This window comes from Aquarana catesbeiana, linkage group LG11, assembly GCF_042186555.1.
Source record: "Aquarana catesbeiana isolate 2022-GZ linkage group LG11, ASM4218655v1, whole genome shotgun sequence".
NCBI classification, from domain to species: Eukaryota; Metazoa; Chordata; class Amphibia; order Anura; family Ranidae; genus Aquarana; species Aquarana catesbeiana.
In genome coordinates, this window is record NC_133334.1 from 39,195,836 (window position 1) to 39,221,495 (window position 25,660).

At 43.7% G+C, this 25,660-nt stretch overlaps 1 protein-coding gene across 1 annotated transcript; it reads right to left on the reverse strand.

Annotated features, from left to right (window-relative positions):
- Positions 1-11,805: 11,805 nt before the first annotated feature.
- LOC141111694 (olfactory receptor 2K2-like) lies at positions 11,806-12,765 on the reverse strand. The gene has a single exon (XM_073603841.1). The coding sequence runs from the start codon at positions 12,763-12,765 to the stop codon at positions 11,806-11,808; it is 960 nt and encodes a 319-aa protein (XP_073459942.1).
- Between the last annotated feature and the right edge of the window lie 12,895 nt (positions 12,766-25,660).

The window sequence follows — 25,660 nt, forward strand, 5'->3', positions numbered from 1 at the left end:
GAGAAGTTTGCCCGAATGGGCATCCGGAGGCTGCCCTTTGGGGGGGACAATATTATGAAGATCCTGCCAGTAACAGGAGCCCCAGGTTTCCTGGTTCACGGTCGCGGGCGCCATTGCGCATGTGCGCGCGCACACACGTGCACTCCTCTGCGTCAGGCGGGCTACAGCATTTGTGTGCCTTAAACCTGATCTGTGATTATTACCTGTGGAAGACCCTGCTTACCTGTGACCATCCAGTTATCTGCCTGCACCTGATCTCTGCCTGTTTGTGACTACTCTTCTGCCTGCTCCACTGTATCTCTGCTGTCTGCCTGATATCCGACCCGGCCTGTCTGACTATCCTTGTGTTGGTCCCATCTGTTCCTGGTTCTGATCCAGTCTGCCAAGCTAAACCATCTGCTAAGCTGATCCAGTCTGCCAAGCTGATCCAGTCTGCTAAGCTGATCCAGTCTGCCAAGCTGATCCAGTCTGCCAAGCTGATCCAGTCTGCTAACCTGATCCAGTCCGCTAAGCTGATCCAGTCTGCCAAGCTTATCCAGTCTGCAAAGCTGATCCAGACTGCTAAACTGAACCAGTCTGATAACCTGATCCAGTCTGCTAACCTGACCCAGTCTGCTAAGCTGATCCAGTTTGCTAAGCTGATCCAGTTTGCTGATCCAGCCAGGCACCCGTACCACTCCTCACTCCTGTGCCTTCTGTTACCTTACCAGGGGGCCGCGAGTGGGAGCAGTAAGGGAGGTCTTCCTCTGCAATTCGGGCTCAAAACCATCAGGTACGTGACAGAGCAGCTCTGCTTGAGGAGACCATATTTGTAGTATACACTGCCCCTAAACTGTACTCTCTTGCCCTCTGTACTGTGTCTGCTTACCCACCCCCTGTACTGTGCCCTGCTGCTCCCCCCTGTATTGTACCTCCCACCCCAGGACTGTACCCTCCTAACCCATGTACTGTGCCCTCCTGCCCCCCCCGTACTGTGCTCACTTACTCTCCCTGTACTGTACCCTCCTGCCCCCCATATTGTGCCCCTACCCTTGTACTGTACCCTCCTGCCCCCCTATACTGTGCCCCTACACCTGTACTGTGCCTACTTGCTCCCCCTGTACTGTACCCTCCTAACCACTGTACTGTGTCCTCCTGCCCCCCCCCATACTGTACCTTCCTGCCCCCCTTTGTACTGTGCCCTCCTGCTACTCCATACTGTACCTTCCTAGTGTTCACTCTCAGGCTGGGTTCACACTTGCTGCCGTCCTGGCTCACAGCTGGGGGTCCGGTGCAAACCTGTCAGTGGTGGAACAACCAGGGTCGCACCAGTTGCGCTTGTGACTGGGCCTAGCGTGATCTTCTGCTGTTTACCCAGAGGCGATGATCAGAGAGCGGACTCCTCACCCAGCGTCTCCACCCATTGAGTTCTCAGCTGCACTATGTATTACTGTATACTGCCTTAGTAACTGCACAGCGGACCGCTCACCCAGAGCCACTGTGTTTGCAGCTGCAAATCTCCATAGCCATTGGGAGGCAGAAGCTGGCTACTCTTGTCAGTTGACCAGGTGGAGTGTAGGGGGAGGAGCCGGAGGAGGTCTCCGCTGTATGAAGAGATTCCTTCTTGGGACAGTGACCTGGAGACACGTGGAGGAAGCCGGAGCATACACGGAACATGAAGCACAGAGTCCCAAGCTGAAAATGAGAGAGCGAGTGCCACAGATCCCAACCCTTAGAAACACTGCTACTGATCCCATCACACCCCAGACTGCCACTTCCCCCACACAGCACTGGCACTGCTCCCATCCCACCACCAGTGTCGCATCCATCCCCCACACACACCAACACTGCCACTGATCCCCCCCTTAGTGTCTGCCACTGATCCCCCCCTAGGGTCTGCCACTGATCCCCCCCAGCATCTGCCACTGATCCCCCCCCAGTGTCTGCCACTGATCATCCCCCTAGTGTTTGCCACTGATCCCATCCCCCTAGTGTCTGCCATTGATCCCACCCCCCCCCAGCATCTACCACTGATCCCCACCCAGTGTCTGCCACTGATCCCATCCCCTAGTGTCTGCCACTATACCCCCCAGCATCTACCACTGACCCCCCCAGTGTCTGCACTGATACTCCCCTAGTGTCTGGCACTATACCACCCCAGCATCTACCACTAACCCCCCCAAGTGTCTGCACTGATCCCCCTAGTGTCTGCCACTGATCCCATTCCCACAGCATCTGCCACTAACCCCCACCCCCAGTATCTACCACTGACCCCCCCCCAGTGTCTGCCACTGATCCCATTCCCCCCCCCCAGCATCTGCCACTATACCCCCCAGCATCTACCACTGACCCCCCCCCCCCCCCCCAGTGCCTGCACTAATGCCATCCCCGCTGTATCTACCACTGATCCCCCCCAGTGTCTGCCACTGATCCCCACTAGTGTCTTCCACTGATCCCATTCCCCCCCAGCATCTGACAATCCATTCATTCATAACTGAAGCATTGTAAACTATCTTTACATTGCTTCAGTTTGTGAAAGAAAGCAAAGATTCTGTGCAGCTGAGGCTACAGAGATGGAGATTGAGGCTGTGTCCTCAATTTCCTTTCTCTGTCTCAAAGGTGGAACATCAGAGGTCTGTTTAGACCCCTGATATATCACCAAAGCTCCCCAACGGGGCTCCTAAAAATTTTTTTAAAAATATTGTGAAAAAAATGAAATAATAAAAAAATAAATACTGACACCAGTGGCAGAACTACCAGGGTCACACTTGCAACCGAACCCTGGCGCTCCGCCACCGGTGGCAGAACTACCAGGGTCACACTTGCAACCGAACCCTGGCGCTCCGCCACCGGGCTTCGGGGGAGAGGTCGCAGGCCTGTAAGAAAGGGCCCCGACCAGGGGTCAGGGGGGCCCTTCATGGTTTCTTGCACTGAAGGTTCTAGTTACACCTCTGGTCCCTGTACACCAGTGGTTCTCAACCTCAGTCCTCAAGTACCCCCAACGGGCCACGTTTTCAGGTTTTCCTTAACTTTGCACAGCTGCTTTAAATCAATATCAATGACATGGTATTGATAAGAGCTATTTTATCTAAGGGAAGTTCCCAATACATGGCCCGTTGGGGGTACTTGAGGCCTGAGGTTGAGAACCACTGCTGTACACATATTCTGGTGCAAATCAGGTCAGAATCTCTGCCTGAAATTGCACCTGATTCAGAGCCAAAGACACACAGGACCCTTCTTCGATGCAGACCGCGGCTGCCCCGGAGGTGAATGAACCGGCACTATTGAGAGCCAGTCACAGTCTCCTGTCATGCGAAATTGGATGCATGGAAACCACATCCAATTCACAGAAGTGTGAACCTATTCTTAAAGTTTTCTTTGCCTCAACAGATATTCTCATAATAACATCAAGACCAATTCTGTCTTAGCCAGTTGAAACCTGATCTAACCGTATCTCTTAATAAATACAAAAGTCTTTATCAGTTATAAAATATACCAACCACCATTGTGTGTGTCTGTGTGATTTCTCCCTGTGTTGGGTGTATTTTGGATATATTTTTATTTTGTATACAGCAGACAGCTTCTAACTTTAACACATTCTGGGCCACATGCTTTTACATTAGGGGGGCACCTTACCTTCCCCCACACACAAGACACCTTGTTCCCATATTAAATGAACAAGAACCTCATCCCCACATCTGTTCCCCAAGAGGATGTGGGCGCTTTGTAGAGGCTATGAGAATCTGTGTTCCTATATATAATAAGTGTCAACATTGTTGGTCGGCAGCATGGAAGAATTGGTAAATGGCAAGCCTTCGTAATTGACATTGGGCTTTGAATTTTTTAATTTTATTTACAATAAAGCACTTTATTATGGTATGGTTATCTTAATCTTTTTTGTAATTAGTAATTTTAAGGGGACCCCAAGCAAATTTTAAAAGGGACAATACATATTTTAAAAATGTGGGAAAAAAATGCGGGGTTCTCTTAAAATTCAAACTAGCCATGCAGCCCGGGTGGCCAGGAAAGAGAGGGCAGTGAGCATGCGCTCCCTTGCTCTACCATACCAGGCCACATGCCTTTCAATATTGGGAAGGGAAACTTGCCCAAAGTCCAACAGGTTAAGGGCATCCCCCAGGCATGATAGTTAAAGGATTTTAGCATTTTGTTTCACCTTTAGCATTGTTAAAATTACTGCTCCCCACCAAGCAGAATTTTTTCTTACATCTTTCTTTGTGCTTTGGTACATGTGCCCACCCAGGGCAGTAGTGCCCACCCTTCCATATAATTTGTTTAACAATTCTTTGCCTATTTGCCTAGAACAGTGATCTCCAAACTGTGGCCCGTGGGGCCAGATGCAGCCATTTTCTTGCTTTTATCCAGCCCTTGGGGCAGTATTTCAGCTACTGATACTAACAGTGAGGCATAATTCCCCCCACTGACACCAATGAAGGGGCACAATCCCTCCCAATGACACCAAAGATGGGTCCCAATTCCTCCCATTGGTGCCAACAATGGGGCCCAATGACACCAACAATGGGGCCCAATTCCTCCCTTAGACACCAATAATAGGGCCCAATGACACTAATGATGGGGCCCTATTTCTCCCAATGACACCAATGATGGGGTACAATTCCTTCCACTGACTACAATGATGGGGCATTGTTTTTTCCTAATGACATCAGGACCTTTTCTATGCCCAATGGCCACAACCCGGCCCCCCTAATGTCTAAAGAACCGTAAACCCTTTGAATTGAAAGTTTGGGACCCCTGGCCTAGAAAATGGCCAGGTCTTATTTTTAACATTCAGCTCTCATTGACTTTAATGGGGTTCAAATTCAGTACTAGTACATCTGTAATGTTAGCTAAACCTGCCTCAAAGCAAATTCAGGTACATTCAGCTCATCCCTAATCCTTAATATCACAGTTTGGGTTGTATAGCAATTGTATATGCTATATATTTTTTTAATTTTCTATTTTTTCCCTACAAAAGTAGAGATACGCTTTAAGCCATGGTTCAAACTGTGCAAGTTGCTTGTGGGTGTAGGAATTGCATCTGTTCCCGCACCAGCAATCACCCACAGCCAAATTGCACTGCTCTTACGAGATGCGGGGGCTGCCATTCATAGAGAGGCTATGGGCTCAGTAGTCAGGGCAAATAGCCATGGGCACCCCTGGCTGGTACCTTCCTGCAAGCAGAGTGGTTCTGACAGATTATTCACTCTGACACAAGCCAATGAGAACTTGCCAATTCATGTTAATACATTCCTTGGTGGCATCTAGTAGTGATAGGATGGCTCAAAAGTCAAGGTTATCAATAAGAATCAGTTCTATTTGCTGGATCTGGTCTGTCTAAAGCCCACACGCATATCCAAAAGTCCCAGCACTAAACATTGTGGCTGCATAATGACATAATACATATAATCTTGCTCTAGGTAGTCGAGGCCTTCTCCAGGTTATGCAAATAGCTCCAGCAGGACAATCCAATCCCTAACTCGGGTGCCCCCCTTGGTCAGAACCTCTGTGTCATTAGATCGAGATAGACTCCCCTGGATGTAGCAGGCCTTGTGTGGCAAATAGTAAATTCAGCCTATAAGATTTGGGTGGTAATTGGTCCTTTTCTGGTTTTGATAGTACTGTTATTGTAGTCTCATTTATTGGCTTTCTTTTTTTGAGGTGGGTAGTGCCCCTAGTTTATTGACTTCAGTAACATAAAGAGCAGCTCCAGGAGCAGAACTTCTCCATAATTTTAATAGATATCTATCAGTAAACCATCATTCCTTGGTGCTTTATTATTTGAGGATTCTGTCGCTGCATTTTGTAGCTCCTCAATGGTAATTGGTGAATTCAACATAGACCATCTGCCTCTTCAACCTGGTACAAAAGCACATCATAAAAAATTGACAAGAGTGTATTGGTTACAACTTTTGTATTTATTTAGATTTTCAGAACTGTTTAGATTCCCATAGGATAGAGAGGGTATAAGTGAGAAGCTGTCCTGATATAGAGGATTTGGCATCAAAATAGGTGGTACCTGTTTGTGCTTTTGCTGTCATAACCAATACACTATATGGCACATGTTTGCCCCATCCTTATAATATTCCTGGGCTGTAAAGAATCTCTTGTTCCAACTTAGTCGTAAGGACATTTTTATATAACTGCTGAGCATTAGTCTACAACTTTTGCATCTCTGGGGTGGTTCATTAACATAAGTTAGTTCACCTCTCTCTATGCTTTCATGAGATCTACTGTAATTCCCAATGACAAAATTTAATTTTTATGCGTGAGATAAGACGTAGACGAGCCTATGATGTATTCCAGACAATACAACACTATTTCTGTTTCATAATCTTATGTTGACAACTTTGACGTTTGCAATACTATGGTAATTTTTCTTTCTTGATATATTATTTTTTCTAAATATGCAATGACCCAGGGCTGGAACAAGAGGTGGGGAGGGCAGAATGGGCACGTGCCCTGGGCACAGTGTGGAGGGAGGAACACTAAGAGCTTCAGCCTCTTTGTTCTCCTGCGCCTTATTGACAGGAGTGACTGCAGTGTCACTCATTGCAGAAGGAGCAGGGGGCTTAATAGCTACTGGAGCTGCTGGACTCTGCTCTCTTCTACCTTCAATTGCAGCCTACTGTGGGCAGAAAAGAGCCGGCCTCTGCTGAGAACACAGCTTAGTCTCAGTGAGGTGCTAAAGGGAAATGAAGGCAGAAATAAGATATACCTGTATTCAGATCACATTAGCTGTACATGTAATCTACCAGGTGCTAAAGAGGTGTAACCACATTAACACTAAAAATACTGAATGAACCCTTTGCACACTGCTATGTGGTCACTTCAGATGTAGACCTTGTAGCACTCCCCCATTTTGTGTCTGTTTGCCCCATGTTAGTATTGTGTCCACAGTAGCATTTGCAAACCAGAGTAGGACTGGCTAAAGACGCAGTTGGTCAGCTTAAACATGTATTGCAATGTATGTGAACTAAATATCCCTAATTTTTTATTGCAAAGTTTGCTAGAAAGGGTATAGCAGTGTGCAGAGAGATCATCCAGTATTTTTAGGGAAATGAAGGCAGACTGCTTCTCTTCCTGTCTTTTCTTGGCAAGTGACATATGGTCTGTATTGTGAGTACACAGTGGGGATGGGTCAACCTAGTCCTAGACCTCCCCTCTTCTCCTCAGAACTCTCCAAGTGTCCTTTAGCCTCCTCCCTTCCTCCTTAGAGCTCGTCACCCCCCCCCCCCCCCCCACCTCAGTGCCCCCACCCCCAGATCTTTAGTTCAATGCACTTTTTTCCTTCTATTGACATCACCAATACAGGGACCCTTTACCTTCCACTGACACCACCAATACAGGGACTTTTTTCCTTCCGTTGACACCACCAAATCAGGGACCTCTTTCCTCCTCTTTACACCACCAACACTAGATTTCTCTAGATTGAGGACCCAGCCTAGTTACTCTAAGTACCTTAAAATGCAGAGCATATTGTGGCTTAGGTGTGTTATGGACTGTTCTATGAGTAGCAAATCGTCCAGATAAGCTGTCACAGTTATGAGCTGAGCACTTAGATTTGCCAGGGGCGGGGCTAGAACTTTTGTGAACACTCGAGGAGCGGTAGCAAGACCAAAAGGAAGGGCCACAAATTGAAAGTGGTGCCGATCCACCACAAACCTTAGGAATCTTTGGTGAGCGGGAAATATTGGAACATGCAAATATGCATCATTGATGTCTATTGATGCTAGGAATTTTCCCCCCTGAAGGGTGGAGACTACTGAGTGGATAGACACCATGTGGAAAGGACGAATGTTTAGATATTGATTCAGGTCTTTTAGATCCAGAATAGGTCTGACATCTCCATTTGGTTTTGGAACCGTAAGGAGGTTTGAGTAGAACCCTGAGCCTTGCTCTCCCGGGGCCACCCCTATAATTACTCCCTGGGATAATAGGCGTTCTAAGGCCAGAAGTAAGGGCCTTCTTTTTTCTGGATCCCTGGAGACTCTTGACCTTAGGAAACGAGATGGCAGAAGCTCCCGGAACTTTTAGCCCAGAGACACCGTGGAGGCTACCCATCTGTCCTGAATTTCTTCCCGCCAGGCGCCTGCAAACTGCAGCAGCCTCCCCCCCACTCGGCCAAGTGGGGGCGCCCCTTCACAGGGAGGCTTTGGGGTTCTATTTACCAGATCTTGGACCCCAAGGTTTCTTTTGCCCTTGGGCTTGACTTTGGACCTTTCCCCTAGTATTTGATTGGGGAGGCCGTCGCCACTGCCTAGAGGATGAAGCTCCAGGGGTGGGGGACAGAGAGCGTCTAAATGAAGGATGTTTACTCTTCCTTTTGACTGGTAAAAACAAGGTTTTACCTCCGGTAATCTTCTGGATATACTTGTCCAGATCATCCCCAAACAGGCGTTCTCCATGAAACGGGAACCCAGTTAAATATTTTTTGCATGAAGCCTCAGCAGCCCAATGTTTAGGCCAAAGGTTCTGTGCATTTGTACCAGCAGGAGAGTGAGGCAAGATGCTTGCTGAGCAGAATCCATAATGGCATCAACCATAAAACACAAGGCTTTAGGAAGGTCTGCATAAACCTCGGCTTCCTTAGTGGAAAGGAGGCTAAGCATCTGCTTCATTTGTTCCTTGAGAAACTGGCACATGCCAACTGCTGCGACCCAAGGCTGGACCATAGAGCCCGCCACAGAGAAAAAGGCTTTAAATAAAGTTTCCAGACTTTTGTCAGTTGGATCCTTAAACCCTTGAGCATTGTCCACAGGACAGGTCAGGCTCTTATTCACACAAGAAACAGCTGCATCTATAGCTGGGACTCCCCATTTCTTGGTAAAACTTTCCTCCACCGGATAAAGCATAGAAAACCTATTAGGAGGAGAAAATAGTTTATCTGGGTGACCCCAGTCCTCATATAACAATTCATCCAATAAAGGATGAGTTGGGAAGGCATACGCAGCCTGTGGGGATTTCCGGGAACCCCAGGGAGGAAACAGGGGAAATGGCAGCCTCAGCAGAGGGCAATCCGTAAGTGGTACGTACCAACTAAGTATAGTATTGCACCTGCGCTTTGAGGGCCTGGGAGGTTGAAGAGAACTTCTCCTCTTTCCCCTGATTCGTCCGACTGCACCTGATCCCTATCCTCAGATAGGGATATTTCCTCATTATTAGAATGCTCATTCGATAGAAGGAAGTAATCCTTCCTTCTAAACCATCCAATGCAGCCTTTAAAGTGTCTTCTGTGACATAAACAGGGACTGAAACATTGGGAGAGGCTGCAAAACCTGACAGGGGTACAGACTCATTCTGTGAGGCTGCCTCCAGTCTTGCAGAAGGGGATGATATCCTGCAGGCATGTCCAGAACCCCTAGATGTAGGCGGTGATTTTCTGTTGCCTCTCTTACCTCCCCATGAAGCCCTCTTACGAGGAGACATAGTCCTAAGCAGCAAAGCAGAGGTACTACTGTAAAGTGCAATCACTGTTGTGCTATAGTCTTACAATATAACCATTAGCTATAAACTGCACAACCTGATGCCGAGTAGATGTCTTAGGTTTGCCAGGATCCGATCCACTGAGATGCTTACTGCCCACAGCTCTGCGTCCCTCCGCTTACAGGAGCTCTGGCAACTTGGGCTTTAAAAAATGTCCGCTTTGCACCTGCGTGCACTGCGCTGCAGCCACACCCCCCTTCCTTCCCCGCTGACCCTGATGTAAAAGCGTGCCCCCTGCGCGTGCGTAGGACCGTCATGGTGGTGGCCGGGGCGAGGGGGGAGAAGGGAGACCACTTGAGGACTGCGTGGGACTCCCGGACTGCATGGGATCCCCCCCTTCAGTGTATGTGGCAGAGTCTGCAGCAGAGGAGGTGAGCGGCTTTACAAACCAGCTTCACTGAGCGTGTATCCTGGAAGGCATGTAAGTAAAACACCAGGTATAGTGGCGGAAACCAGGTAAGACATACAACTACTCACAGAAGATAATCCATTAATGTGTAAACTTTAGGAGGATTGTCTTCACTTACCTTATCCTCCCCGCAGGAACTGCTGAGAACAGACAGATTCCAGCCTTCACCCATCACGGCGGGTAGCGTTGTGCCAACCTTCAGGGTTCTGGGTTCCTACTCACAGGAACCTCTTCCCTGGACCTTTAGAAGACTCTGCCAGAGACTTTTCGTGAAACTGTTATATTAGTACACCAAAGCCTTGATCCCAGTGCCCAGGCCTCCAAGGAGAGACATTACAGGCAAAACCTTGTTTCTTCTTATCACGAGGCCCAGGTACGATCCATCTTAGGTGTTTTAACATTGCCCAAGGCATGGATCCAGTTTTGTAGCTCCTAGGCCCTCGTAGAGACCATCAAACAGAGCTTTCTTCTTGGCGAATCTTCAATGTGACCGACCACCAAAAACTGAGGTACTCTCCATATGGGAGGGGTTATATAGGGGAGGGTTACCAGTGTCCAATCACCTGAAGGTACTATCTAACCCACTAAGTAATTACCAAGCCTCTGTGTCCCGTGATGTATGAACAAGAATTTTTTTTTTTTTTGTTCTCTTAAAATATTTCATAACATTTCTTAGGACACAGTTTTTTAAGGTTTAACTGCCTACCACAATATGTTGCCCCTTGCATCTGCTCAACTTGCACAGTAAGTTTAGCTAAAATCCAGTCTTGGGGCTCATTCATACATCCTACATGACCATGGTGTAGCAAGTATACTACAAATACCTGCACCCGGGATCTCAGATGTTCCAATATCTGCTCAACCTGTACACCTGAGTGATGGGCTGAAAAGAGTCAAGGCTGTCTGCTGCTGTAAACATGTATCCACCTGTATCTGCACATCTAGTCCCCAGGGCCCACTAACAGGCCAGGTTTGCAAGATAACTGAAATACATCACAGGTGATATCATTTGCTGCTCAGTGATTGCAGTATTCTAGTCTGCATCTCCCCAAGGTAATACATAAAACCTGGCCTGTTAGTGGGCCCTGAGGACAGGGTTGATGACCACTGATGTAGATGATACCAAATGTGCTGCAGAAGTGCTGGCAAGGGATGGAGCTCATCCCAGCTCCTGTAGTCACTGAAGAGAAGAGAGAAAAAAACATCCCTGGTGCCACACATCCACGGAGTCCTGTGGTAATGTAGTAGTGTGATTCTGCTTTGTCCCCCGGAGCTTAACCATGGGGACCACTGGATGTACAGATACATGTTAACAGCAGTGGCTCTTTTCAGCCCATCACTCAGGTGAACAGGCTGAGCAGCTGACAAAAATTGGAACATCTGGGATCCTGGCTGGAGGTATTCATGGTATATTTGCCATTCCATGGCCATTTAGAACATATGAATGAGATCTAAAGCCTGGTTCATATGGTGAGTTTTTTTTAGTTCAACCCAGCGGGCTGAACGAAAAAAAACTAGGGGGCTTAGGAGGGGCTTGCTGTACTAATGAGTACACTACCACACCACAACTACGTGCATTGCGTTCTATTCAGTTGAATGGGGATCATTTTTGCTGCGCTGCATTGCAAAGCCTCAAGGCCCCACTCTGCTGTCACATGTTTTTATCATACCTCCCCCAACATAAAAGTCTAAATGATGCCTTTGAGTTTGAAAGACCTGAACCCCCCCCCCCCCCCCCAGGAAAAAAAATTATCTACGGCCCTGTCACCACTGTTAGCCTCTTCTTTGTCACTACCACAAACATTGGTATTATTTCAGCCGATACCAAAAACATCAGATACATTGCTGAGCCCATGCCTCTATTAGCCCCATATCCTCTTCCAAAATGTGGGGAGGCACAGTTTGCCACCTTCACCCTAAGCACTGGATGACCTTGTCCCACCACTGCTATACACAACTGCACAAAACCTTTTTAGAGATGATTTAACTTCCTTATTTCGTAGTGTATAAATCAATGGATTCAACATCGGTATAATTATTGCATAAAATACAGCAAAAAGTTTATTTATCTCAGGAGATACCTCGGATTGAGGTTTCATATAAGTGGCCATAGCTGAGCCAAAGAACATGGTAACAACAGTTATATGAGAGCCACAAGTGGAAAAAGCCTTTCTTTGTCCTGCAGAAAAGCTTATTCTAAAAATGGCTCTAAGTATTTTAATATAGGTAATGATAATAAAATTAATAGGTACAATTAGAATAATGATACCACAAACAAAAATCACAAGTTCAACGATTTTAGCATTCCCGCATCCCAATGATAAGACTCCTGGTAGTTCACACAAAAAATGGTTAATTACATTATTTACACAAAGATCCCCATTTAAGGCTAGGGATACAGGAACACTAGATAAGAGAAATGCACAGATCAATGCTCCTGCAGCTATCTTTATACACAAGGATCTGTTGATGATTGTAGAATAGTGTAAAGGGTAACAAATTGCTATATAGCGGTCATAGGCCATTATGGCTAAAAGAATACATTCTGTTTCCCCAAATGAAAGTGCCATGTACATTTGTGTACCACATTCTCCGACCAAAATATTCTTTTTGACTGACAACATATCTCTCAGCATCCGCGGTATAAGTGAGGATGAGTAGCAGATGTCCAAGATAGATAGATAAGTGAGAAAAAAATACATTGGAGTGCGAAGAGTGCTATCAGTGATCGTAGCCAAGATAATAAGAGAATTTGCAATTAAAATGATCAGGTACATGATCAAGACTATCACAAAAAGCATGGTTTGTATATTGGGATTACTGGAGAGTCCAAGAAGGATAAATTCTTTGATGATTGTGTCATTTATCCAAGCCATTCTGTAAAAGTAAAAAGTTACAAAAATAATATTTATTACACTTGACAACAAAGATTTTGCTTCCTTAATACTTTTTGGTACCTGTGACAGACCCAATCGGGACAGGGGCTTTTGGAGGGGACTAGGGGCAAGCCTCCTACCCACTGATTATGGCCCATGAAGAGACTGGGGTCTTTGTCTGCTTCTTCTGGTCAGAGCATAGACAAGAGCTCAGTTGGTTGGGTCTGTCACAGTGCCTCTAATAGATTTTTGGCTGGTAATCACCAAATTAACCTGTAATTAACATACTGTTTTATAGAAACCTTCTGTTTTTGCAATTTGCAATACCTGTTGGCTACGCTGTGTGTAGGCAGGTTGCATTGCTTTCTATTCTATGCCTATACATTAGGCAGCTAGGCAGACTTCTGCCCAGGCTGGGAAAGGGGTTTAATTTGTTTTGTTCTGTTCCTGGGCTTTTTAGCCCCAGCCTACCCATTCTGTGACATACACAGTGGTGGCCCGTCCATACAGGGCGCAGGGGCACCGCCCCCCTAATCCATGTACCCGGTCCCTAATCTACATGCAGGGCGCCGGATGCATGGATTTCAACAGTTTTTTTTTTTTAAGCATGTGATTAGAGACTGAGGCTCTATTTGCCTTCAAAAAAGGGTGGCCTCGTGGCGCAGAGCACTGTGCCCTGAGCCCACCCAGTTGTGTGACCAGGTACATAGACCGGCTACCCTGCAGCAGTATATGGGGGATCATTAAGTGGTTCATTTTATCATTTACTGAAAAAATTGTGACCCAAAAAATTACAACTTCCACAAACTTGCCATGTCTCTTACTAAATACCTTGGATTGTCTGCTTTCCAAAAAGGGGTAATTTGGGCTGTATTTGTACTGTCCTGGGATTTTAAGGACATCAAGAAACAGTACATCAGGATGGATAATTTTTCAAATATACTGTGTATACCATAGTTTGTGAATGCTATAGCTTTTCTACAGACTAAATAATATACCAGTGGCGGCCTGTCCATAGGGGGCGCATGGGCGCCGCCCCCCTCTCCCCAAAAAAAAAAAAAAAAAATGTCCCTTTAAAAAAAAAAACAACTTCCTTTAAATGCACTGTGTTCCGGGCGGGCGCCGGACACGGTGCACTATGGAAGCGTCATGCCAATGCAATCCCGTGATTGCAGGCAAGACGCTTCATTTGCGGGGTTTTTTGATGCCCTGTGGCGCTATGCAGTGCGCCTCTACACGCTGATTGGGCCATTCTCCTTTGTGTCTTCCTGTCTGGGCGGTGCTGTCTCCCGGCGGCGTGTCACTTCCTGTTTTGGGCCGCTCTGTTTGAATGGAGAAGGGAGAAGACAAGGTACTGTGTCACTGACAGCCTATTCCTCTCAGTCTGTGATCGGAGGGTGGAGGGAGCCGTGCTTCACCTCTGCCCTGCCAGGCATCAATCTCTGCTCCAGCCCTTCACCCGACAAATGTGCTGGAGCCTTCATTACACATCTGCTGTATGTGTAAATCACGGGGCTCCCAGCATTGCGTCCTACAGTCATGCTGTGCATTCTCTCTCTCTCTCTCTCTCTCTCCATCTCCATCTCTGTATATCTCTATCTAACTGCATGTCTATCTATCTGTATATCTATATAACTGTATATATCTGTCTGTCTATCTATCTATCTATCTATCTATCTATCTATCTATCTATCTATCTATCTATCTATCTATCTATCTAGCTAACTGTCTATCTATTGTATATCTGTCTGTCTGTCTATCTGTCTATCTACCTACATGTCTGTCTATCTATCTATCTGTATCTATCTATCTATCTATCTATCTATCTATCTATCTATCTATCTATCTATCTATCTATCTATCTATCTATCTATCTATCTATCTATCTATCTATCTATTTATCTATCCATCTCTGTATATCTCTATCTATCTATCTATCTATCTATCTATCTATCTATCTATCTATCTATCTATCTATCTATCTATCTATCTATCTATCTATCTATCTATCTATCTATCTATCTATATATCTATATAACTGCATATATCTATCTGTATATCTATCTATCTGTATATCTATCTTATCCATTCTATCCCTCTGTGTGTCTATAGGCCCATCACGGGCGAGTGACATCAAGGGAGGGGGGGGGGGGGGTTGGTTGGGATTTTGTTTGCGCCCCCCTAAAAAAATGGAGCACCAGCCGCCACTGTAATATACACTGATTGGGATTTGTTTTTACCACAGAATTGTAGCAAAATACATTTTGGCCCAAATTCATGACAAAATTTGATTTTATTGAATATGTTTAATGACAGAATGTAGAAAATATCCTTTTTTTTTTCAAAATGTTTAGTATTTTTTCATTTATATCACAAAAAAAAATTAAAAATCCAGTGGTGATCAAAAAGAAATCTCTATTTGTGTGAAAAAATGATACAAATTTAATTTGAGGACAGTGTTGCATGACCGTGCAATTGCCAATTAAAGTAGCACAGTGCTGAATAGCAAAAAATGCCCTGAACATGAAGGGGGCAAAACCTTCTGGAGCTTACGTGGTTACTGTAAACAAGACCAAGATTGACTTCATCTCAGACTTTAGTAAATCAGTCTTGTTTGATCATACTGTATATGCACAAACTTCTATTAAGGGGCTGCATTTGCCCAGGTCTCCTGCTGAGTGCTTTGTGTCTCAAGACTGTGACTGCCATGATCTCCCGGTTGGCAGCCCTCCTTTTTTTGTTTTAAATCTCCCCTGTCCAACCACAGTCACTCGTACATGTGTACTCTATCATCGGTGAAGCAAAATTTCAAAACTATATTGCAGGCCGCAGTGTCTGATGTGAATTATTATTATTATTATTATACAGGATTTATATAGTTTGCGCAGCACTTTAAAATATAACCATGTGACCTTCGGAAGTTTTTACCCCCTACATGACCAGGCTATTTTTTGCTATTCAGAACTGCGCTACTTTAACTGACAATTGCACGGTCATGCGACACTGTACCCAAATAAAATTTATATAATTTTTTTTACACTAATAGAGCTTTCTTTTGGTGGTAGTTGATCATCGCTGCATTTTTTTATTTTTTTGTGCTATAAGTGAAAAAAGACCAAAAATTTTGAACAAACAAACAATTTTTTTACTTTTTGCTACAAAAAAAATCCAATAAGAATTTTAAAAATCAAATTTATTGATAGATTTCAGTCAAAGTCCAGACCTAAATCCAATTGAGAATCTGTGGTAAGACTTGAAAATTGCTGTTCACAGACGCTCTCCATCAGATCTGACAGAGCTTGAGATATTTTACAAAGAAGAATGGGCAAAAATGTCACTCTCTAGATGTGCAAAACTGGTAGAGACATCCCCAAAAAGACTTGCAGCTGTAATTGCAGTGAAAGGAGGTTCTACAAAGTATTGACTCAGGGGGGCTGAATACAAATACACGCCACACTTTTCACATATTTATTTGTAAAGAAATTTTGAAAACCATTTATCATTTTCCTTCCACTTCACAATTATGTGCCACTTTGTGTTGGTCTATCACATAAAATCCCAATAAAATACATTTACGTTTTTGTTTGTAACATTACAAAATGTGCAAAATTTCAAGGGGTAAGAATACTTTTTCAAGGCATAAAAAAAAAACTATAATCCAATAGCAGATTATCAACCCTCTAGCCAATAAATTCTTTATACTAAAATGGCATGTAACATCACATATTAAATGATGAACAATTCCAATTACATCATTATGAAAACATATTCATTTAATGGAAATGTTAACAAACCAAAAAGGCAAGCAATTTTCAGGAATATGGCATTCCTCAAAGATCAATGGGCTGTTTTAAAGCAATATTGTGTTTTAGCTGAATTAAAACAAGAATAGCTAATACCTTGGGGTTGTATGTCCCAAATGAATAATTAAACTTTGAACAAATTATTTATCTGAGCAGGTGCCATAAATTACTTACAAACATCTACATTATCTAGCAATACTCTTTATTGAGACCCTGTAACATAATGATTTAAATAAAATAAATAAATTATCCTTCGTTTTGTATTACCTATGAAACATTTTACACCTATATCAGGTTATTAAAGCTTTAGCTTAAAACCCAGGTTTACCATTACCATGGGTTAGATGTGACATAGGATTCTCTTAAAACAAAAATGGGCTTTTGTTTGGGGGAGGGATATTTGGGGGTTTTCATTTACAGTATTTGCAGGGTTTATTCGTTTTTTGTTGATAGGGCCAATTTTTTTGGTTATTTTTTTCCGCAGGGTTTCTTTTTTTTTTAAATTGAGCTTTTTTTAGGGGTGTTATTTTCAGGTTTTTATTTTATTTATTTTTTGATAGGGCCTTTTTTAAGCATGGGGATCTCAAACTGGCCATTTGTTTTTGGAGCAACCTGTGCAGCCTTTTGTCACAGAACACCGCTGCATCATTTGCAAGAAATTAAAACAGTAAGATCAGTGTGCACCAAAACCACTTTATATCAATCAAATCCACCGCAGCTCTCTATTTCCATAAATAAAATAGAAGTTAGGCTCATACCAGTTAGACCTAATATCCATAATTAAAATAGTCTTGCTGCTGACCACTTTTAAACCCCTCTATCCTCTACGGTATCTTAATTCCCCAGCTTGTGCTCTTTGTCTCTTGTAAGTTTAGGCCTTGCCTTGCTATTTAACTTCTTCCCGCCTAAGGGTAAAACAAATCTTAATGCCTAAGCACAATTTTACAACTTTGACATGTGCTAGTAAAACCGTATATATCTTTACATCTACTTTGTGCATCGAGGTAGATTATACAGTAACTTATTTTTTTTTTCAGGACAAATCGGGCTTTCATTTGGTGGTAAATGGTAAAGGATATCTCCTGACAGTTTTCTATTATCAAAGGAAAACTGGCCTAAAATAGTAAAAAAAAAAAAAAATGTATTTAGCTGTATAGTTCTTGCTACCGCCATAACCTTCCACCAAAGAAAAGCCCAAAATAAATTTTCCTGCTCCTGATGATCACGGCGATACCACACATGTGTATGTTATTTGATGTTTGTACCCATAGCACAGCCCAGAAACAATGGTGTGCATTTTGACTTTTTTTATCCTACCTAAAACACACTGACACTAACTGACACAGATAAAAAAACAAAACATAAAAAATGAAAGACGTAAGCATTCAGTAGTAGACGATCACAAACAACTAGTTCCAAGAGAAGAGAAAAAAAAAACTCTAATGCAATAGCAGATTATCAACCCTGTAGCCAATAAATTCTTTTTAATAAAATGACATGTAACATCACATATTAAATGATGAATAGTTCCAATTACATCATAATAAAAACATATTCATTTAATGAAAATGTTAACAAACCAAAAAGGTAAGCCGCTTTCAGGAATATGGCATGCCTGAAAGATCAATGGGCTGTTTTAAAGCGATATTTTGTTTTATGTAGCTGCATTAAAACAAGAATAGCTACTGTAATTCCTTGGGATTGTATGTCCCAAATGAATAATTCCACTTTGAACTAATTATTTATCTGCGTAGGTGCCAGAAATTACTTAAACACATCTAAAATTATCTAGTATTACTTTTTTTATTGAGACCATAATAAAATAAATAAATCAAATCATCTCCTTTATTTTCTATTACCTGACACCAGTGGTGTGTCTTGGCCTAGGCCAACAAGGCACAGGCCTAGGGCGGCACTTTGAGGGGGGCGGCAGGAAAGCCCCCCCCCGCAGGAAAATAAGCCCCTCACCTCGGCTATGCACGGTCCCCACTCGGCTGGACTCGAGCAGGGGGCGGTCCCAGCTTATAATGAACCATGTATCTTTATCCTTTAGTTCTTGGTATGTACAAATATTACCCTGTCTCATGACATCGTTTAATTGGGCATCTTCCTTCAATATCCACTTCCCAAACATATCCTCCTTCCCAGGGGTGAAAAATTCTATATTTTTAAGTGGTATCAGTGGTGAGTTCAATTCCCATTTTTCCCTTTTATGTAATTTATCACAAATTTTTATTACGTGTCTAGTGCTCTCCGATGTTCCCGTGCTCAATTTTCTATGTGGTGGGGTCCATATTATCTTACCTAAATCTACTTCACTCTTACTATTCTCTATTTCCACCCAATGTTTTTCTCTATTATTTTTAACCCATTCTATAACGCGTGATAAGGTGATTGCCTCATAATATTTCTTGATGTCAGGTGCCCCCCAACCCCCTTTTGTCTTATCCTTAGTTAATTGTGTAAAATTTATACGAGGTTTTTTCCCTCTCCAGACAAACTTCACCAGCATAGCGCGCAAAGTATTAAAATAACCCAGTGGCAGTGGTACTGGAAGCATTTGCATTTTGTAAATAATCTTGGGTAAGATTATCATTTTATATAAATTTATTCTCTCCCCCCCAAGAAAGCTGACCTCTTGAGATTTTATTAAATTCTTTCTTAATCTCATTAAGGAGTGGGATGAAGTTAGCCTTGAATAGTGACTCTATTGTTGGGGTGTTTTTAACTCCCAAATAATTTAGTTCTTCTAATCCCCATCTGAAGGGGAAATATTTTTGATATGTAGTATCCCCATTACTATTTTTATTAATCTCCAGCGTTTTGGATTTATCTGGGTTAACCCGGAAATTGGAGAGTTGCCCATATTCTTTTAAGGCTGATACCAAGTTTGGAAGGGTGGTCCTTGGGCGGGTGACGTAGAACAAAACGTCATCCGCATAAGCAGCTAATTTGTACTCCTCATTGCCCACTTTAACCCCGCCAATGTCCGGACACCTCCTGATCTTATTTAACAGGGGTTCCAGGGCTATCACAAACAGTAGAGGGGAAAGTGGGCATCCCTGCCTAGTTCCGTTCTTCATTTCAAATGTGTCAGAGAGGGTGCTGTTTACTTTGACTTTCGCAGTGGGGTGAGAATACAGAGCCCTAATCCAATTAAGCATTCTCTCTCCCAAGCCGATTTCCTCGAGTGTGCTCCACATGAAGCCCCAGTCTGCCCTGTCAAAGGCTTTTTCAGCGTCAATTGACAGGAGTAGACCTGGGGCTCCACTTTTCTTAATCTCCTGAACAACCAATAACGTTTTGATACCATTATCCCGCCCCTCTCTGCCTGGTAAAAAACCTACCTGGTCTGGATGAATAGTCTCATTAATTATTGTTTTCATTCTTTCGGCTAATATTTTGGCAAATAGTTTTATGTCAACGTTTAGGAGTGCTATGGGCCTATAACTGGAGCATAACGTGTTATCTTTGCCTTCTTTCAGGATGATGGCTATGTTGGCTTCTAATGCTTCCCTTCTTATCTCCCATTTGTCCCCGATCCCATTCATGTATGAGCACATCCTGGGAACAAGTAGGTCCTGGTATTTTTTGTAGTATAAAACTGTCAGCCCATCGGGCCCTGGGCTTTTACCCACTGGGGTTTCCTGAAGAGCTTTCCTAAGTTCCTCTTCAGTGAAAGGGGCCTCTAACCGGTTCTTTTCCTGGTCCGTGATCTTATGTAATCGAGCCTCTTTTAAATAGTTTTTTGTTCTCTCTCTTTTTATTTCTTTGGCTTTTTGCGAGTTGTTTTTTCCTATTGCATATAGCCCGCCGTAGTACTTTTGAAAGACTTTCGCGATGTCGCTGGTTTTATGCCTAAATTCTCCCGTATTAGTCTTGATTTTTTACAATAAAGATAATAGATTTCTTTTTTCTCACAACCCCTGACAGCAATTTGCCAGGTTTATTACCATTTGTATATCTTTCTTTCTTCGTTAAATTAAACCCCTTACGTGTTTCTTGCTCTACCAGGTTCCTCAAGTCCTCTCTCTTCTTATGAAGGTTTGCCAAAACCGCGCACTCCCCCGATTTTTTGTGTTATTGTTCTAACACATAAATTTCTTTTGTCAGAGCTATCTTATCTTTCATCATTTTTCTCTTTTTCTCAGCCCCAACCATCATAAAGATACCCCTTATATAGGCTTTATGAGCCTCCCAGACTATTGCCTCGGCTACCTCCCCTGCCCCATTAATTTTAAAATACCACTCTAGTTCTTCTCTTATTCTCGTATCTATATCTTTATCATGCAGTAGGTCCTCATTTAATTTCCAACTATTACCCCATTTCTGTTGCTCCCCGATTTCTATCTGTAGGTTAATCGGCGCGTGGTCTGAGAAGGTCATAGAACCAATAGTGACCATTTCCAGTAACCTATGGTCTGTTAAGAAAAAATCTAACCTCGAGAATATCGCCTGCACAGGGGAATAATATGTGTAATCTCGTACTTTCTCATGTTGCATCCTCCAAACATCAACCAGTTGATATTGGTGCAACTTCTTTTTTAGTTTTTTCACCCAACCTTCTCCTGTCCCCCGTGCATGGGATGTATTATCTTTCGCTGGGTCCATACAGAAATTAAAGTCCCCTGCAATTATGGCCCCTCCTCTCTTAAATTCTTCAAACTTCGTCAGAACTCCCCTTATAAATCTATTTTTCTTTTTATTTGGTCCATAGATATTTGCCAATGAACATTCAAAACCATTTAATTTCCCTCTCAAAAAGAGGTATCGCCCCTCGGGATCAGTCATTCTGGCCTCGAGCTCGAATTTTACTTCCTTGGCAAACCTTCTTGCGACCCCTTTTGCAGCCCTAGTCAGGGAATCACCATAAAACCAGACTGGGAAATCTTTAGAGTAGATTTTTTGACTACTGCCCACCCACAGGTGAGTCTCCTGCAGCAGTGCCACATCAGCCTTCAGGAACTTCAACTCTCACAGAAGATTAACCCTCTTAGTGGGGTCATTCAACCCCCTAACGTTATATGTTTTTTTTTTCCCTTCCCTTTTTTTCTTTCCCTTTTTCCCTTCCTCTTCTCTTTTTCCCTTAAAAGCTCAATCAGGGGAGAAGGAGACATTATTCTGAGAAGATTAGGAGGTGTGAAGCATTGAGGTAAATGCAAGTTTCCATCCCCCCTCCCCCCCTTAGCCCCCCCTCCCACCTGTATCTTTCCCTCTCCCCTACCCTACCCTTTCCCCAACCACCCCCTCCCCCTCCCTACCACGTTGGGGTAACGGGCCAACTCATGGCCCCAATAACCGTGGCCCCACTTACACCACCCGGCCCCTCGGTTAGCCCCTTAGAGGTTGAGCTCAGCGAAGCAATCCTTGGATCCCGAGACCTCCCCCGGGGATAGGATATTGCATACCCGCCCCCCCGTCTCCCCCCAAGCCCCCCACCTCCCCTCCCCCACCAGCTATCCCACTCTTTTCCTTATTTCATTCCGAACTTATATTTTTGTGAGTCTCTTTATGACTAATTTTTCCTTGTTCCTGGGCCTTTCATTTTAAAGACTGGTTTCCAAGCCGGTGGGTCCTCTGTAGTATCTTGGCTTACTATTCTTTCCCACCAACCCAGAATTTCGACCATTGGTATGTCTAGACGCTGACAGAATTTCCGCGTCTCTTCAGGAAATCTCAATGTTGCTGAGCTACCTTCTTTGCGCCCAATTAGGCACGCTGGGAACCCCCAAGAATATTGAACGTCATGTGTTTTAAGTTGAGCCAGTAGCAGTTTGAGAACTCTTCTTCTGGCTAATGTCTCTGCTGCCAAGTCTGGGAAGATCTGCAGGTTTGTCTCTCCGAACATCACAGGTTGGCTCCTTTTCGTACTGGACCTTATCTGCTCCTTGTTCTGAGAATTGTGAAATCTTACGATTATGTTCCGTGGAGCATCCTCACTAATCTCTGTAGGTTTTCTAATCCTGTGTACTCTGTCCAGTTTAATTTTAGGTCTGTTATCTAGTGGGCTCAATAGGCCTCCAAAGATTTGGTCAATTTTTTCTTGCAGATTCTCCTTTTCTCCTTGTACCTCTGGAAGACCCCTAATCCGTAGGTTTTCCTCCTATTACGGTTCTCCTGGTCTTCCAGTCTGTACAGTAAGTTCCTCTGTTCTCGCTGGATCTCTTCCATCTGTTCCTTGAGCTTTTTTATCTCTATCCCTTGTCTGTGCATCGTTGTTTCAACCTCTTCTACTCTGTTTAAAATGTGGTTCATATCTTCACGTACTGTTTCTATTTCTCCTTTAATCGAGGTTTCCAGCCGTGCAAACATTTCTGCCATCTCACTCTTAGTTGGAAGTTGTTTGTTTTGTTGGGGTACCATAGCACTTTCTTCTGTTATCTCCGTACTTGCGGTATGTGTATCCATCTCAGCTAACTGTCTTCTCGTATTGACTTTGGGTGGATACTCAGGAGTTTTGTTTTTAGTTCCAGCTGCCTTTCCCGGGCTTTCTTTGCCACTTTCCTGAACCATATATTTTCTGATAGTGCCCAGGCTTGCACTCGTTCTAGTGGCGTTAGCTGAGTTGGCTGTAGCCCCCTTCCATGGCTTTCCCTTCATTTTTCCCCTTCTTCTTTCCTCCCCTCCCTCCAATCTACTGGGCTTCAGATGGGGGCCTGATTCCACAGGGATATTCAAAGTTATCCAGGGTTATGTACCACCACGATCTACTCCCTCCCCTTCACTCTCCTTCTGTTACCATCAGGGACAGGATCGCCCACTTCAAACCCCGCTTCAAAGCGTTTACTTAGTGGGCTAGGTGAGCAATAGGTATAGAGGAAAGGCGAATCACTCAGGAGGTCTCCAATTGGGAATAAGAGATCTCACCTACTCTTCTCTAGGGAGTCTACACAAGTGCTGATAGAAATATAAATTGCCCTGTTAAGCACTCTATGAGAAATGTCCAAAAAGTCCCAAGGAATATCCGAATAGTCCCGGTAGGGTCCTGCCCCCCCCCCAGCACACTAGTGGCATTGTGAATGGACTGTTCCTCATGTCATCACGCCCATAGACTGGCTCTAGACATGAGAACGGCAGGAACAGTCCACCACTGGACATGGGGGAGCGCTTTTTTCCCGAGGATCAAAGGATCAGATAAATAACTTTTCAGCGCGCCTCTGGACAAAACTAGCAGGTAACCTATGCAGTGTGGGCACAGTACCACTGCATGTGAGAAAAAAAATGTTTAATGGAGTTCTGCTTTAAACGATAAGTTCATCTTTGGGGAAAATGTTACATGTGCCACCCGTTTTTAGGGTGGAACATGTAACATGTTCCCATTCCTGCAGCCTCTCGTCGATCCCACCCCTAGATGTGACAGCGAGCGGGGGATCTACTCCCTGCACCCGTTGTTACAACTCTCACAGGGCCACGTCATTCATTCACAGAGATCTGTGAATGAACCACAAGTACCGACAGGCTTTGCCGCTGATGGCTTAGAGTACTCAATTAACTACTAGGGTACTAGTGATCGCTTTAGGTAGTTCACTGAGTTTTCCTGTCATTGTGTAACTGCCTGCCACGTGGTCTGCTGATCGCAGGTGCAATGCTTTTCAGGCTCCTACCAAAAAAATTGTAAATGCACATTTTTGTTTATTATTTTTTAGGCCTGGTATGAATTTTAAGGGAAATCCCACACCAATTTTCTTTTTAGAAATGGCGTAGGATCCTCTCCAAAATCTATACCAGACCATTATCCAAACATGCAGCTCGGCAGGCCAGGAAAGGGGGGGAATGAACGAGCAACCCTCCCCCTCCTGAACTATTCCAAGCCACATGCCCTCAACATAGGGGGGTGCTGTGGGGCAGGGGTGGGCTCATGTTGATGGGGACAAGGGCCTCTTTTCCACACAACCCTGGCCCAGTGGTTGCGGGGGTTTGCGGGTGGGGGCTTATCAGAATCTGGAAGCTCTCTTTAGCAAGGCGCCCCCCCCCCCCCTAAGTTAGTAAAAACATAACAACAGTTTTTGATAAGTCCTTTATCAAAAAAACATAAAAACGTCCCGAACGGAAAAAAAAAATCGCCAACGTCCAGGGACACAGGTAAATAAAGCTACAGAGGTTACCTAGTGACGTAATCGGGTGACCCCACCCCCATGTCTACCTCTCTTTGGGCGAGTGTAATTCGCCAATGACAGATAAATATGGGGCCAGGTAATCCTGCCCCTTAATGGCACTCGTCCAACATTCTTTTGTCAATTGGGGGAAACCCACTGACAGCTGATAAGTCATCAGTTGTTAAGTATGCAGCAGCTGGCTTCCCAGCCCACTCCTTAAAAACCAGCTATTCGTTAGACATGTGCAATTCATTTGTTTTTTTAACGAATTTTATCAAATTCGTTAATTCGGAAATATCCAAATTAACAAAAACCCGTTTGACGAATTTTTCTGAATATTCGAAAATCTGTAAATTCGTGTATTCGTAAATTCGTAAATTCGCACATCCATACATTCGTACATTCGTAGATTTGTAAATTCGTACATTTGTACATTCGCACAATTCGTAAATTCTCACATTCGTAAATTTGTACATTCGGAAATCTGAAATAATAATTACCTAATAATAACTTAACTATTACTAACTATTATGGGGGAAAAGAAATTGCGCTCGGTGTTCAATATGAATATGAGAACTAATGATAAAAAACCATGAAGGAAATCCTGCAGCTAAAACACAATAACCCAAATACAGGGGCATACAAACTAAACAATATAAAAAACAGTGTAGCGCTGGATTGTGAGAAAAAGCGCATATATTGATATATGCGAATATACTAAAACCCGTAAATTTAAGAAGGCTATATGTCACTATTCTAAAGTGATCAAACACACATGTGTGACTCTAAAAAGTGTTCAAATAAACCTATATAGGTATATGAACAGTGAATAATATGAACAAATACGTGTATATGATGTGGATATATTACGTGAACTAGATATCAACGTAAACAACAAAGATCAATACCGTTATGATTGGCAATATGTAATTAGGAAAATATGTCAACCACTTGATGTTGATTATTCCAAAAAAAACTTTTTAGTGCTTAACAATA

Coding starts and splice junctions, on each gene's coding strand:
- LOC141111694 (XM_073603841.1), bottom strand. CDS start 12,765: ATGGCTTGGATAAATGACACAATCATCAAAGAATTTATCCTTCTTGGA.